General features: G+C 42.3%; 1 protein-coding gene across 2 annotated transcripts in view; it reads right to left on the bottom strand.

Annotated features, from left to right (window-relative positions):
* Positions 1-16,454, bottom strand: part of Lrrc1 (leucine rich repeat containing 1) — a 112,482-nt gene that overhangs the window by 69,630 nt on the left and 26,398 nt on the right. Inside the window, exon 1 of one of the 2 annotated variants that reach the window (XM_063253825.1) lies at positions 1,497-1,674. The exons of the other annotated variant lie outside the window; for it this stretch is intronic. Coding sequence (XP_063109895.1) covers positions 1,497-1,508 — 12 coding nt within the window. The 5' untranslated portion in view covers positions 1,509-1,674. Of the gene's footprint in view, positions 1-1,496; positions 1,675-16,454 lie in introns of those variants that run through there. 2 annotated transcript variants of the gene reach the window in all.

Genomic DNA, 16,454 nt, shown 5'->3' on the forward strand with positions numbered 1-16,454 from the left:
TGAAAAGCAGGAGTAGAGAAAGCAAAGCAAGCAAAGGGGGCAGCTATTAATTCCGGAATAAGGAGAAAAGTATAAGAAGTTATACTCAAAATATACCTGATTTGATTATGAATAATATTTAAAATCATAATCGCTTATGCAGACAAATAGCTAAAAGCTAGTGGTTCCCAAAGCCACCGAAGGCCAGAGCAGGGAAGGAGAAGGCCAGAGGCCCTCATTTACTATTACATTGTGGGTTGCTAGATTTTTCTAATTAACTGCACACACTATTTTACTAAAAATGGAAACTGGATTTGCAAAGGCAAAAGTCTCCTCTAAGGTTACAGGGTGATTCAAACATTAGTTTTGTGAAATGCTAACGTGTAATAGGCTGCTTCTCTCTTGTACTGGTAAAGGAACTGATTCTTAAACAAGAAAACACTGCCAAGTGGAAAAAATAGGGCACTATATGACAAATTAAATGTTTATAAATCCACGACTTACTTCTGGGGCACCTGTCCTTGCAATATAAATAAGAATAAAAAAGGCTACAATGCACAAATGCATATTTGCATTATCTGTAAAAATGAAAACCTACATAACATCAAATGAGGAAATAATTAGCATGTTATTAAATAATTCAGTATTATGCAAATAACAAAAACGACTATCAAAAGACCGCGTTACTTGAAAATAAATTTACCATTCAAACATACACTAAAAAAAGAAAAGTGTGTGGGACACTGTATGAAAAGGCCACATACCCAGTGCACTGACAGGAGGGGACAATGGGAATTCACATCTGGTGACAGAGACATCAGATGGACTACTTAATTTTTAACAGTATTTTAAAATAAAAACAAACAGAGCCAGGCGTGCTAATTCCAGCACTTGGGAGCCTGAGGCAGGAGGACTGCTCTGAGTTGAGGCCAGACTGGGCTACACAAGGCCGGCCTGCATACAAGGTGAGACCCTGTCTCAAAAAAAAAAAAAAAAAAAAAAAAAAACAGAAAAACAAATAAAAAATCTATGAATCCAAACAAATGAGTGATGAACCTACTCATACAGTGAAGATTCAATTTTTTTAGGAAGTATTAAATATCTTTACACTACTAAAGCACTAGCTAACACAGAGCCATTGAAAAGAATCACATATTTGAATAACTGAGCTTATGCCACTTGTTCAGTCTGACAGTTTCACAACACATCTGAAAAGCTCGTTTTGTTTTCCAGGAAGAGCGTAATACTAAAAGTCTAAAAGCATCACCCATTCCATACATCCCGGACCACTCAGAAATAACACAAGAAATCAAGTCAATAAAATACTTCGGTCCACAGTGACTGATGTTAGCTCTATGCCCACGGAAACAGACTACAAATTCCCGTTATCAGAAGCAGCCATGGCAGTAAGCAGACGGAAGGTTTGGTTCTGCACGTTGAAAGCATCCTCAACTACAGCCTGTCACAAATACTACTTTAGGCCACTTGGGAAGGCACGTATCAGATGTAACAACAACCTTATCCAGCATGATCCCAGATGAAGCCAACAATGCCCCGGTCTTTCCCCAGCTGTCCCGAGGTAATCTTCACACGGTGCCCAAACCTCTTAAATCGCCTCCTTTCCTATCACATCAATGCAAAACCACCGAACCGGAAGTAAATCCTCAAGTTTTGGACTTCTTCAGGTTGTCAGGGAAAAGAAATCAGCAAGCCAGGAGCCCTCCTGCCCTCCCCCTGAGGTCAGCCAGGACACGGAAAGAACAGGGCACAGAGCTGCTTGGCAGGGCGCCGCCTGGCAGAGCAGTCACGAGACTGAGCACACAGGCACTGTTCTTCAGCTCCACCGTGTATTATAGCCCACTGACCCACTTACGGCACATTCTGTACAGAAGCCCAAACTGCTGTCCGTGGTTGTTACCCTATGCCGATCTTCTTATAACCACCACTGTTTTTAATAGAGCCTTAATCTGGCTGAGCAAAATGTTTCTTTCATTCTCCATTTCTGACAAGTCTCTCTTTTGGAAGCATTAGTACTGCTCTTTCGCTTTGCAGAAACAGCCAAAAGAAATCTTGGTCCTAAAAGAGCTGTGTCTCTTTTTATATGGTTAAAGATCAGTCAGCTACCCCCAAGTTGCTCTCTTCCTTCATAAGGTAGATAAAATATAAACCACTGTTACAGGTTCATGTAGATGTAAGGGACAATAATGTAAAAAAGGTAATAAATGTCTGAAAATCTATGACTCTGAAGTATAATTTCCTCAAAGATTCCTTTTGGAGGGATTCTAATCCTTCACCTAAATCTTAACCCTTTTGATCCTACACAGCTCAAATCACAGCCCAACTCCTATCCCCATCAACTGAGACTGCCTTCCGTCAGTCACCCATAAAGATGTGATAATCCAATAAATACACTTAATACAATTTACACCATTTGTTATCACTGGACCTTGATCTTTACTGTGAGACTAACAAAAAGAAACAGTTTCTTATTACCCAGAAATTTTACTCCTAAGCATATATCTTTAAAAATTGATGCTGTATGTTTTTCCAGAATACATGCAGAAGAATGTGCTTGGCAGAATTAATCACAATGGCCCCAAACTGTGAATAACTCGAGAGCCCATCACTAGTAGGGCTGATACCCATATATTCTGAGTATGAAATTCTACGCAAAAATGCACAGGAACTTACATTGTTCATGGTGTGGCTGTGCCACGGAGAAAATGTTCAGCAGCTGATGCCAGGAACAAGGGGCCACATACTGTAGTACTGCACTTCCCCATGCCCCAAAAGTGACAGGAAAAGCTTAAGAAGTAATTCCTATAAAATCAGATGGGTGGCTGCCTCGAGGTGTGGATCAGAGGTCTCTGGCCAAGAAGAGCGTGCAACTGAAATCCCAGCAATATCAGCTTCTTAACCAAACGGGTCGTTACTGCTCTACAATTCGTTCTGCCTGCGTACTGACACTTAGCAGTTTTGCTATGTATGTGTTTTATTTCATAGAAAGAAAATATTTTACTGTTTTAGACTACTTAGTATTAGGTAGGAAAATACCAATTAGCACCAAAGACATAAAGTTGCTTAATTCATAAGAGTTAATGATAATGAAAAACAATGGCATGATATCTAGAAGACGAGGCAGAAGAATAAAGTGATTCTTATAACCAAAACAATGATAATAACTTTACAATGATGCAGCAATTATTCAGAATAACATGATTTTTAAAATTCAGCTCCTCCTTTGCGTGACTGCATCCACGACTGCTGGACGGCCGGAATTCGCACCTGGCCTCACTCATCTCTGCCGTCAGCGGCACCTGCTGCTGAGCACCTTTCTTCCCAAAGGCTCTGCCCTCCTTCATTAAGGAGAGCAGCAGCGATCTTTGGTGCCTGGCCTTGAAATCTGCAGGGTACCATTTCTGCCATGTTCTATTGGTCAAGAAAAACCACAGAGTCAGTCCAAAGTCAGGGGAGTGGAGGAACAGACTCCACATGTAGACGGAGGAAATCACAGAAAATAGATTAGAGACAGGGATAAGGTGGGGGAAACTTGGTGGTCCAAATAGTCTGTCATAGAACTTCCAATGCAATACAGAACACTTTCTACCCTGAGTAGATTATGCGACCAAATTCTATGGCTGATCACACAGTGGTAACTTTCCTAATGAAGATTAAGAGAATATAAAATAAAATCCAGCTTTGCCTTTTTTAATACACAAGAGGGCTAAACACAAGAAACATTCACAGAATAGTGAATAAGCCAGTTTGGTTAAAGCAGAGCATTCAAATATCGTATCTCATATCGACCTCACAAACTAGAATCACCAAGTAAGTGCTGTTAAGTAAGTGTCTTCCCAGTGTATTTCAGTAAACATGAGTGGAGCAGGAATGTCCCTACATGAATCTTTGACTTCTTTGGTCCCCTATTTCTCTGTGTACTAGATAAAAAGATAAAACATTAAATGACTTTAAAAAGGTGCTTTTTAGTCCTAAAAAATTAAAGGATTGTATTTTAAAATGCCTTCAATTTACCATACGAAAACTAATTCTACTGCCACACAAACCTGGGATAGAAAGCAGCTTGATAGTCGGCTGCAAAAGGGGAAAGGAAGACTAACAGGAACGGGATTTCTTTGGGGTGATGTAAATATTCTACAGTGGATTGATGGCTGCCACCTGTGACTGGCACCCACTGATTCCTGGGTGTTAAACCAGCAAACTGTGCAGAATGTGATTTACATCTCCATAAAGACATCAAAATCCACAGAACTGGTAGGTCATCCATGAAAAACTTTCTGTAACACAACTGTAATCTAGACAAACACAGATACTTTTATTTAGTTGAATCCCTATAATCCATGAATTAAGGTTTTTTTTAACTTTTAATTAATAAAGAAACTGAGTTCTCAGAACACTTAGCAGATTGTCTGACACTGTTTATTAGTTAATTATGTTCTTTAAGAAAAATTTCAAAATAAAACTATGTTAGATAAGAAATACCTATGACACTATAGTCTAATTAGTTGGGTATAAAATGGAGTTATCAGAGGAAAATATTTCAAGCCAGGAAAGGAGCACTGAAATGATGCCAAAGCTATGCTCATCTCGATTAATGAGGCGCACAGGGAAATAAAAAGCATGCAAGTGGGGTCCTGTCAGATGATCCCCACGGAGCTAGCAGACAGGAAAGAAACCCAGGTAGACAAGGGAGTGAAGCTGTTTGCAGGGAACCTCAGGTCCCCACCTGAGGCCCAGCAAACATGCAGTAAAAAGCCATCAGGAAGGAAGGAGGCAGAGAAAGGTGCAGGGAGAGGCAGCAAGAGGGAATCACTCTACAGAAAAAGCCTTGGTCTCATTTTTGGAGGCAAAGGGCAGGTCTGGTGGAACTCTAGAGATGACACTACCCATTCGTTTGAGGGCTAGCGTTTTTTATAATCCCAAGCAATTCAAATTTTGGAATCCAAAAGAGGATAACAAACTCTGAGATTTGATGGGAACCAAGGGGAAACAGGGATACTTACATGAGACAAAGTTTAAGTAACAAAGAAACAAGAAGGTACATTATATGATGGTTAAAAAGAAAACCTCATCAAGAGGATACGACACATGTAAATATCTACCGGCCGAAAGTCAGAGCATCCCAATGAAATAAATCCCTAAGAATCCAAAGGAGTGATACCGCCACACAGTAATAGCAGGGGTTTCAACACCTTGCTTCTCCCATCAGTAAAATCATCCAGGCAGAAAATGAACAAGGAAACGCTGGACTTGAGCAACACTTGAGACCAAGGAGGCCTAGTGGAGGCGCACGGTATCCGTCCAGCAGCAGCAGCAGCAGGATACGCTCTTCTCCAGGGCACGGGGCCAGCTTAATCCAGTATCTTTCCCAGCCACAGCGACACAAGACAAGAACTCAGTAACAGAAGAAAGTTTGGCAAACTAAAACACTCCTAAACAACTAGTGGATCAATGAAAAACCTACAAGGAAAAATTTTTTTAAATGTTTTTAGACAAAAACTGAAACCCAACATTCCAAAGCTCACAGAATGCAGTATAGGCACCTCTAAAAGGAAAATTCATAAAATAAACACTTACATGAAAAAAAAGAAAGACTTCAAATAAATAATGTTATACTTCAAAGACTTAAAAAGAAAAATAATATAATACAAATAAATGAGAGATTAGAAAAAGAGTAAAAAGGTGAAACTGAGTCATTTTTTAAAAAACAAAGTCATCATTTAGCTAGACTTAGGAATGAGAAGGCTGAAATAAAATCAGAGATTACAACTATAAGAGACTGTGGTCAATTATATGGCAACAAATCAGATAACAGAAAAAACAGATCAACTTTTGGATATATACAACATACCAACACTGAGCCATGAAGAAATAAAAATCTGAACCTACCAGGAAGGCGAAAGGACACTGAACCCGCAGCACTTCATGGCTAAATTCTACAGATGTTTTAAAAACTAACACTAAGCTTTCTCAAAGTGTCCCGCCCCCCCCAAAAAAAACAAGGAGAAAGAAATAGTTCTAAACTCCTTTTACAAACTGAATTACCCAGATACCAAATCCGGGCAAGGGCTTCACAGGAAAAGAACATTACAGACAATGCCCCTGGTGAACACAGATGGAAAACCTTCAACAAAACACCAGCAAACAACGATCAACAGTATGTTAAAATGATCACCCACTGTGACCAAATAGGATTTATCCCCAGGGTGCGTGGATGACAGTTTAGTACACCCAAATCATGGATATTATCAATAGTCACTAGCTGCATGAGAAAATGCCACAATAAAACCTAGTATTCTGTAATATTAATATGTACTGTAATAAAAAAAATACTACAACTAAATGAGACATTGCATCACCAGATGAACACCTAACATGACACAGAAGCACTTGACAAAATTCAACATCTTTTAACAATAAAGAAGTTTTTGACACACTGGGTATATAAGATGTGCACCACAATGCAATACAGGCCATGTATCATAAACCCACAGCTTACGTGCTCAGAGGTAAAATATAAAAGGTTTTCCTCTCATCCAGGAGCCGGGAGTGTAGCTCAGGGGTACAGCACTCATCCAGCATGTGCAAGGCCCAGGCTTTGATTCCAGTTATCAAAAACAAAACAAAACAAAACCCTACCAAAATGACTGAAAGAATCCAAACAAGAAGAAAACAAATAAAATTTTCACTATGGCTGACACATATATAAAACTCTATTAAACTCCACCAAAATTCAGTTTCAAAAACATGAGAATTAATACACAAAGATGCAGAATAAAATATATTAACACACCAAACTTCAGTAGTTTCTGTACACTAACAATGAACATCCAAAAAAGGAACCAAAGAATATTTCATTTACAATTACCAAAAAAAAACAAAAACAATTTTAACAACAAATGTAACCAAGGAAGTGAGAAACCTGAAAAATAAAAACTCTGACATATTAGTGAAAGAAACTGGAGATGAGGAAAATAAATGGAATGAAAGCCAATGACCAGCCATGCACAGGCCGCCCCCAGACTGGACCGGAACAGACCAACCCCAGCTTCTCCCCGTGAGTCAGTGCCACTCACGGACCAGGGCAGAGAGAAGAAGGCCACACCAGGAAGCAAACCCAGTCTGGGTACCAGTGCCATGCTCGGGCCACACCAGACCGAAACAGACAGAGCCCAGCCCCTTGCAGCACACAGGCTGGCAAACAAGAGGCACCAACCACCCAACCTCCCACCCCAGCACCTCTTGCCTTGAGCGACAGGCTTACCTGGAGAAAAACAGGCTCTGATAGCTGTGGAGGTGAACTGCAATTGGATGCCTGTGGTGCGTTGGTGTTTCACTAACACTGCAGGTCTAGGGCCAGCGGTCTGATCATGGGTTCAAAAGACAGTGGTACGCAGTGTGGCAGCTAGGGGGATTCCTTCTGAAAGCTGCAGCCATTGTTGATTCCCTATGGTCTTGTTTTGGGAGTCCTATATCATTTCCATTGTTTTGTTGGGTTGGGTTTTATTTTCTTTTGTTTTGTTTGACTATGTCAAATCTGATGGCAGGAGCAGCTATTTCAAAGATAGTAAGACACATTATGGTAGCAATTTTGAATTTACTATTGGCTTGCTTTGAAGTCCTTTATTGCATTCATTGTTTTTATTCTTTCTATTCTACTCTGTTCTGTTCTGTTCTGTTCTGTTTGATTTTTATTATGTCCAAAGTTATCTGCAGCTACTTTGAAGACATCAAGAGACATTATGATAACTATTGTTGATTTTGTAATGTTCTGAAGTCCTGTCTCTCTTACATTGGTTTGTTTTGATTGGTTTTATTCTGTTTTATCTTCTTTAAAATAAAAAAAAAGGAAAGCCAATGACCACAGGTAAGAATTAACATCATTAAGATGTTCATCCTATCCAAAGTGATCCACGAGTTCATGGTAATCTCCACCAAAATTGTCATTTTCACAGATTAAAAGAAAATGAAAATCATATGGAAGAACAAAAAATTCAACTAACCAAGACGATTATGAACAAAAAAAACAACGCCAAAGGCACCACACTTGACTTGAAACAGTCCTACAACGGCATAGTCCTACATGGCACTCACAAAAAACAATTGGCACACTAACCACGGAACAGAACACGAAGCCCAGACATAAACCATTCATGTACAGTCAGTGGATCTTCAACAAATACATGGTGGAAACACAGGTTCCTCAGCAATGATGTTCTTCACAAATGTAGGCTTTGGAAGTTCACCCACAGAAGAATGAAATTGGACCCTCATACTATATACAAAATCCAATTCAAAATGCATTAAAGACTTAACCAAAAAACTGAGAAATATAAAACTGTTAGAGGAAAACAGAGGGAAAAAAGCACACATCCTGGGTCTGGGGAATGATTTTTTGGGTTTGATCCCAAAAGCAGAAATAAAAAAATAGAATTACATCAAACTAAAAGAGTTCTACACAGGGAGGAAATGACAGCATGCAAAACTAACAACTGAGAGAAAACATTTGCAAGCTACATAGTCAGCAAAGGTTAAATACTCAAAATACAAAGGGAGCTCAAAGAACTCAATAGCGTGAAAACAAACTCAGTCAAAAAATGGCCAAGCAACCCTAACAGACATTTCTCAGAGGAAGATACACACGAGGCCAAGCCATATACAAAACAAACAAACAAACAAAAAACCCCTCAACATCACTAATCATTAGAGAAATGCAAATTAAATCCACAACAAGGAATCACTTTTCACCTGTCCGAATGAACAGCATCAAAATAGTAACAAATACACTGGTATGGATACAGGGAAAAGGCACACTACTGGTGGAAACGCAGGAGTTCAGCCTTTATGGGAAACAGCACGAAGCGTCCTAAAAACACTACGAATAAAACTAACACATGACCCAGCAACCCTCTTTCTGGGCATTTGTAATGGAATATCATTCATTCATACCATTTCCAATACCATACCATTTCCTTCTTCAAAAAAGAAGGGAACTGCGTCAGTAGCAATCACTTGGACTGAACTGGATTATGTAACAGAAGTCAGGCACAGAAAGACAAACACTGCATGTTCTCACTTATATGTGGACTCTAAAACAACTGAATTCATAGAAACAGCAAGTAGAACACTGGATGCAGGGGTTGGAGATGCGGGGAATGGAGAGATGATGGTCAAAGAACACAAAATCTCAGGCAGGGGAAATACTGCCATGCACACACACATCTGGTTCTGCTGCACAGCAGGGGGAACACAGCTAATTAACCCAACACCGTAAACATTTCAAAATCGCTGAGAGTACAGTTCAAATGTTCTGGACACAAAAAATGTTAAGCATATGAGGTGATGGATATGCCAACCAGATCAATTTTAACTACTCTCCACTGTATTCAAAATCATAACAGCACTTTGTATCCTATGGATTCAAACAACTGTAAACTATCAATTTATAATCAAAAAGAATGTGCAACAATGATTTCAAAAAACAGGAAACATATCCAAATACTACAGGGACAAGAAGTACACAATAAACATGAGAAAAATAAGCTTTAATCGCTCAGTAAAACTAACCATTTCTTTGATCATCTGAAAGAGGGGAAAATGTTTTCTTTGCCCATTCACTTGCTCAGGGGGCACATAAATGAAACAGGTCACAGGAAAAAAGCCTCTCCTGCTCTGAAATACAATTTTTAATAGACACAGTTTTGGTGACACCAAAACTCTTTTCTTTAAGCAACAAAGAAAATCCCGTTGACTCGTGCCCTTATACAGTCTCAAAAGTCCACTGTGCACTTGGACATTTATAACACAGATGTCCCCTCAGATCTGCTCCGCTCCAAATAGTTCTCTCTCCACCTTCCGGCCTCCTCCTGACCTTGTCCTCTCCACTGCTGGTGCATTTTCATATTCTCAGGGCGTTTTACCCATTATCAAGTTGCCACCAATAAAGGTTCTTAATAAAGCTGAAATGCTCCAAGCCCCACCTCAATAATTAAAGTAGCTCAATGTTTTATCTATTGTGCTACAATTGGAAAAGCCACCAGTGAGACAGGTAGCATTTGGGCTGCAATCACCTGAATAAAAGGATCCTTTATGAAAGCGAAGGTGACCAGGACAGCATTCCTGCACTGGGAACCCAGACAGAAGTGACCAGCTGTTGACCTGGAGACCAAGCCAGGTGCAGATGGGGAGCCGAGGGAGGGCGTGGGACAGGGCAGGCGGGCATGGGAAGGGTCAGTGATGACCAGGAAACTCGGGAGTTCAACCTGAGAATGAACCACCGGAGCGCACGCCAGCAGAGGATGCACAGGCAAACAGCAAACTGTCATGTGACCCTCAAACTCCTGTGCCTGGAAACAACTCATCATGTCACACATACGTGTGTCCTAAGGTTATGTTAAAAAAGAATGTAGAATTATACCTACTGTATAACCCTTGTTTTTAAAAAAGGTGATAGCAATTTCAGGAGCAAAAATTGCTTCAAAAGGTAAATCTACTGAGGAAAAAATAATGAAGCCAAATGACTGATGATCATTTGGTACTGATGGTTTGTGCTTCAAAAACCAAAAAGGCCATTTATGTGTAGATAGGGTGGTTTGCCCCTCACATTTTAAAACAAACTGCATAATCAAAAACTTGGAGGTATAATCAGTTTTATGTAAAATAAAAGAGTTCTTCCAACAAGAAATCCCACAGATTCCCAATGACATTTACTGAGGTGACCCTGTATCTGGGCATAGGATGTTCAGTGAGTGCACTGTTCACCTGTTCCACCCAGGAAAGCGCTGCACTACCCAGATGGAAAAAGCTTTCCATTAGTGGGGATTCTGCCACGCATTCAGAACACTTCATCCAAGCCAACAGCCGTAACAAGCACTCTCAGAAGCTGTGCCTAGCTAGAGAAGATGCTCCCATGAGCAGCGCCCTTCTCCAAAGGACGTCCAGGAGCTACACAGGACCGGGCAGGAAGCGACGATCCTGATAAACGAGGCGCAGGCTGCTGCTGTGAAAGGCTAATAAATGTCTCTGTGGTCATAAATCACATCTGTTACACTGTCTCAGGAGGACACAAAAGTCAATCGGGCTGTTAGATGGTCAGCCACACCACACCAACAGGATCAAAGATTCCTGTGATGCAGACACCAGCACGGATTCCTTGGGGAAGCTTGAATTCTCTCGGTAAATATACCCACCTCTGGATGGCACTGTGAGCGTCATCTGAGGTAATGTGTTCAGCAAGGAAAGATCACACGGGCAACGCTGACGAGTTCTTGCTTTGCATGCACGGGCCACCTGTTAACATTTTTGTTTGTGGTTCTGGAATTCAACCACAGTCTTCATACTGAGAAATATTACCCCACCCCCACACATACACTCCCATCCTTTTGTAAATTATGCTTGACTTTGAGGCAAGATCTTGCTAAACTGCCAGACCGGACTGGAACTTTTAACCCTCCTGCCTCAGCCTCCCAGAATTCAAGGATTATAGGCCTGGGGCACTACCCCAAAGCTTTCTTATCTTCTGGAAAAATCAACTGATACCACTCCAAGTTAGGGTTTGATCCTCCTGGGCAGTAAACAAAACCTGAAAGATCCAGTCACTGATATAGTGCTTTCAAAATTCACCTGGGGTTAATAAATTATGATCTTTCAAGAATGCCCCATAATTTTGCAAGGCAACACGTAACAGCACTTCCAATGTATGTAGATTATATGAAAAAAAGAATTTGTTCCTATTTTCAATAAAACTGGAGATGAACTCACAGAAACTGTTGCCAAGAGATCTCTGAGGGTAAGGAAGAAACCTGACCAACCAGTTAGCGCTGTGCTTGCTACAGCCACCAGGTCAATTCCCAGCACACAGCAAAATGCTGCTGTACCTGTAGTGGGGCTACAATGTTGCTGCTCTTACTCCACAAAGTTTATTTCCAGAAATTGCCAAAGCACCAGAAAAAAGCAAGCACTAAGCATCCAGTACGTATATACTAAAGTCTCAAGTGACACTGTGCAATTTAAACATGCAAATTGTCTATTACATTTACCAAGTCATGTGAATTGGATTAATTGTACAATGCTGACTGCTCAGACACTTAGATCCTGGCTAGATTTCAAGCTTTAAAATCTTGTATCTAATGATAATCACTGCAGTGTTTAATTAGAAGAGTAGGGTTTAATTTGCTCCAGAACATTTTCTAACCTCTTCTAACTGGACATGAGTTACAACATGTATTGCGTTATTTCTAAAATCACAACTGAAGAGTAAAATCATCTAACAATTATGTAAGGATTTCTCTTCATCCCAATGAGCTTGCATCCCAAAGGTTTATAACTCCTGTAAAGTTGCCTTGTATATATTCAAAATAAATCCTGCACCATATTTAAATTTCTCACACATACTAAATCCACACTGTTTCCCATTGTGTGAGTTAAGTAAAAAAGCAAAATGGAAAGCACAGATATATTCCCTAGCAACTCACAAACACTGATGCAAAACAAAGGAGCTCAGACTGATGGCCACATTTCAGCTCCATAAACTGAACTAAATATTAAATTCTAGTCATAATCCAGAGGCACAACCACAGACACAAAACCGAGCTCTGAACTGAGCAACTGCTGCAGGAACAAGAGAAACTATCCGTTCTGCTCGCCTCCCTGCTCCGCTACTACATCTCAATAAAGACTGAAGTCTGAGAAGTCTGCTTCCTCTGCATGAAGAAAAGGCAAAGCTCTCTCAGGACCTCTTTGTTAAAGCTTCTCTTTTTGACAATCATTAAGGTTTACTGTTTACCAGCAACCTAAGGAAGAGATGCAACCCTGAGTTAGTCCCCAAGAATACCAAAAACAAACAGCAAATAGCATGTAGAGCACCTGACAACACGCACATGCGCACACGCACATGCGCACACACACACACACACACACACACACACACACTGTGACTGAATCCTTAGCTTCTGCTGTGCGCTTGCAGTAGCTGCCCAATTGATCCCTCTGTTTACATATTTCGTAGCAAGAAGTTTTCCATATATCACCCAAGAGCTGTAAGAGTTAGAAACCTCCTGTAACACACAATCCAAAAGGAGAATGCAGGAATTCTGTAAGATACTCCACAACACAACCCCAAAGGAAAGTATGAGGCACACCAGCGCGCTCACACGCTCTCAGCTGCCAGGCTGCAGGGACCAGGCCACAGCTCCTAGCTGTGCAGACAAAAGCCCACGTCACAGCCTCCCTAGGTCTCCAGGTGAGTTTCAAAGGTGGCTCCACAGTCCCAATGGCTTTTAACCCGTCTCACACACTCCACCAGAGCTCAATTCTGTGTCCTTCTGTGGGTGCATGCACAGCGTGAGGCACCTTGTCACAGCGCAGTGGATACCATACATGCCCCAGCACTGGCACCTCTCCTCCCTTCTCTCTCCAATGCCCTTCTGCAGTGAGGTGGCCCCGCACCAGAACCATGGCTTCTTCAGGAAGATGATCTCACACGCCAGGAGCAAAGCACTAGAAATCCCAAACACTTCCGTTACCAGGGTAGCCTTTCAATATCTAACTTTTTTTTTTTTAACTATCTAATTTCAAAAACTCTACAGCACTAATTTTTACGAAAGCAACTCTAAAATAACGGGAAATGCCCAGTGTGCAATATTATCAGGTTAGCAGTTTTCAGCGCATAATCATGTTCAATCCAAAAAACCACTCACAGTTAGGCAGTTATTCTCACTTCCTAAATGATGAGCCTGCAGGTCAGGTTAGGTCCTCAGTCCAGGCGACACAGGAGTATGAGCCTCAGGATTCCCTCACATCCACGCCTCTCTACTCTTAGCAGCGGGGCGAAGAGGGACCAGGAGGGCAAGGAGGAGGAAAGCCCCCTAATCTACCACTGGCTGTGTAACCTCATCCAATCAGCCTCTCTTCTGCCTTTTCCCCTTTGCCCTGTAAAAATAAAGGCCAATAACTGTGCATGTCCCCATCCCAGGACAGCAGCAGTCCCAGGAGCGAGCAGGGTGTGTAAGGTGTGAAGAACAGAGCCTGCAGACAGGAGATGCTGGTTGGCTACATTATTACCAACCACTGGAGCTGGAGACAGGGCTTCGCTGCCTCTATACCTTAGTTACTAAAATTTCTCAAGTGTAAGAAACATTGATCCAACTGAAACATTTTACTGCTCTGCTGGTATACTATCCAAATGGGGCTAAACAAAAAGGAGAGGCGCACTGATACATTTAAAGACTTTCTTTCCTTTTTCCAAAGCAGAAAAGGACCACACACAAAGGAAATGGACAGGCAGCTGGGATCAAAGGCTAAAGGGGCCGCTTTCGAGACCTTAAAAACACAGTATTTCAAATAATTTTTTAAAAAGAGTAAAAGTGAATTAGAACACTAGGGAAGGGCTGGAAGGAGCTGAGGAAGTAAAGTCAGTCAAAATAGAGCAAAAGGTGGCTCTCAAGGGACCGGGAAGCAGCACAGAGGCACAGCGATGGCATCAACACCTGCCTAGGTTAATCCAGCCCCAGTGCCACTGTGGATAGGAGACAGGTGGCAGCCCACATGCTAATTATGAGAAGGTAGGACTAAGCACCCACGCGGCTCTGCCTTTGAACTAAGAGCCTCAGACTCTCCAACCTGTTCTGTTCCAAACATTATTTGTAGGTCAGAGTTGCAAATCAGAATGCATTTCCACACGCAGAGGTGGCTCCAGCCCCAGGGGAGCCTGTGACAGTCCTGCTGGCCCAGTGTAGTTTGCACATATCTTCGGGAAGCTTTCCTAGGGCTCTCCACTGGTCACAAACAATACGCAAACTGCTTGGCTTCACGTTCGGGCTCTCTCAACTCGCTAACAGCCTGACTGATGTTTCTGCAGGTTTCAAGAACTCATCCAGCGTTTGCTCCTACCCCATGCCCCTAACACATGGCCTCGGGAGCATTCAGCTTTTACACACTGAACTTGGCAAAACCAACGTGGCAGATGAGCCACAGAGCCACAGCTCAGCCAGACTCTCCACCCGCAAGTCCAAGGTCCTTTCTACCTCTGTGCTGGTGGCCTAATTTCAGTTCCCACACCCACAGGCCCGGGCGTGATAAATGCTTCCTCATTTATCACAACTGGAATGCTCCCAATGACCTCTTTCCAGCTATCAGCATCTTTCTCCTCCTCAGCTGCTACCTCTCCAGAGCCTCACCTTATAAGCTGTGCATCTTCCAAGCACTCTGTCTCTGGCCCTTCACTAGCTGGACATGCTCCCTATGGAAGCACAGAGGGGATTCGTCAAATATACACCCACGCCTCTCTGCACACCCACCACAGGTTTACTGTTCAGCAGGCGCCCGGTGCTCAGCTGCCCAGGGAGGCAACAGGACACTACTTTGACTTGTTTTTTTATTAAAACGTTTTACTCACAGACGCATTGGAGGTTCTACCTCAGATCACAGCAGCCCCCCCCCCCCTCCACAACCCCTGGTCAGCAAAATGGGAGCGGGGAGCAGCTTTCGTGTGGAAAGAGTAAGAACCAAGCCCGCCGGACTTCAGTAAGAGTGTCAGGATGAGTGTTAAATTCTGGACTCCTGCACCCACACCTGAATGCTCAGAAACAACGCACGAGGATCCAAACAAGCCCTCTAGGACAGTTCTTAGAAACAAGCATGTTTTGCAAACACACAGACAATGGGTGTCCACCTTGGCTGTCGGAGGAAAGCTACTCACACTCTCCATGAGATGGGGATAGCGGGGGCTGGTGGGTTCGAGCATGTACTGATCGCAGAGGCAAATGATCCTCTTGGATGAAGAAAGTGACTAGGACAAGAAGAGTCTAAACACTCTTAGCAATTACAATGGCCTGTGTCCAAAGGCTTGTGTCCAAAGGGCCACGGCAGAGAAGCAGAAGTACAGTCAAATTGCAGTTGTTTTAGGATAGAGTAAAGAAAATACACCCAAAGAGACTGAGGAAGGGCTAATAAAACCAGGCTGGAGAACCCTTGACAAAAGTAAATGACACCCACATAGATGAGGATTGCCCCTCTCCTCCTAGACGTGTCCTACAGTTGCTCTGAATGGAACTGGGAGGCTAACGGCAGAAGGTGTGTTATCAATGCAGCTTCTGGTGTCTGCAGGGCACTGCGGGCTCAGTCTCCACGCCACAGTGTTGTGCTATCTTGCCTTATTTCTAGACAGCTTGGAAGGACTGGGAAGGCTCCCCATCCTGAACAGACACCAAACAAGGCTTTGGGGCTGGAAGAAGGCATAATGTCTGTAAGGTTACAACAAGACATTCAAATTTTAAATCTCAGCCCCATTTTATAAGCAGGCTTCACCAGACTCAGGAATGACTGGTGGTGGTGACCAGGTAGCCACAGCACAGATGTATGACGTGGAAGGGACCCTGCCAGAGGGACACACATGCAGACAGTGTCAGAGCTAGTGTGTCCTTCTGAGACCCGTGAAGAGAAGGTCACCCTGAGCCAGC

Source organism: Cavia porcellus, unplaced genomic scaffold (assembly GCF_034190915.1).
Source record: "Cavia porcellus strain 051 isolate PalLab524CR breed Dunkin Hartley unplaced genomic scaffold, mCavPor4.1 scaffold_7, whole genome shotgun sequence".
Classification (NCBI taxonomy): Eukaryota; Metazoa; Chordata; class Mammalia; order Rodentia; family Caviidae; genus Cavia; species Cavia porcellus.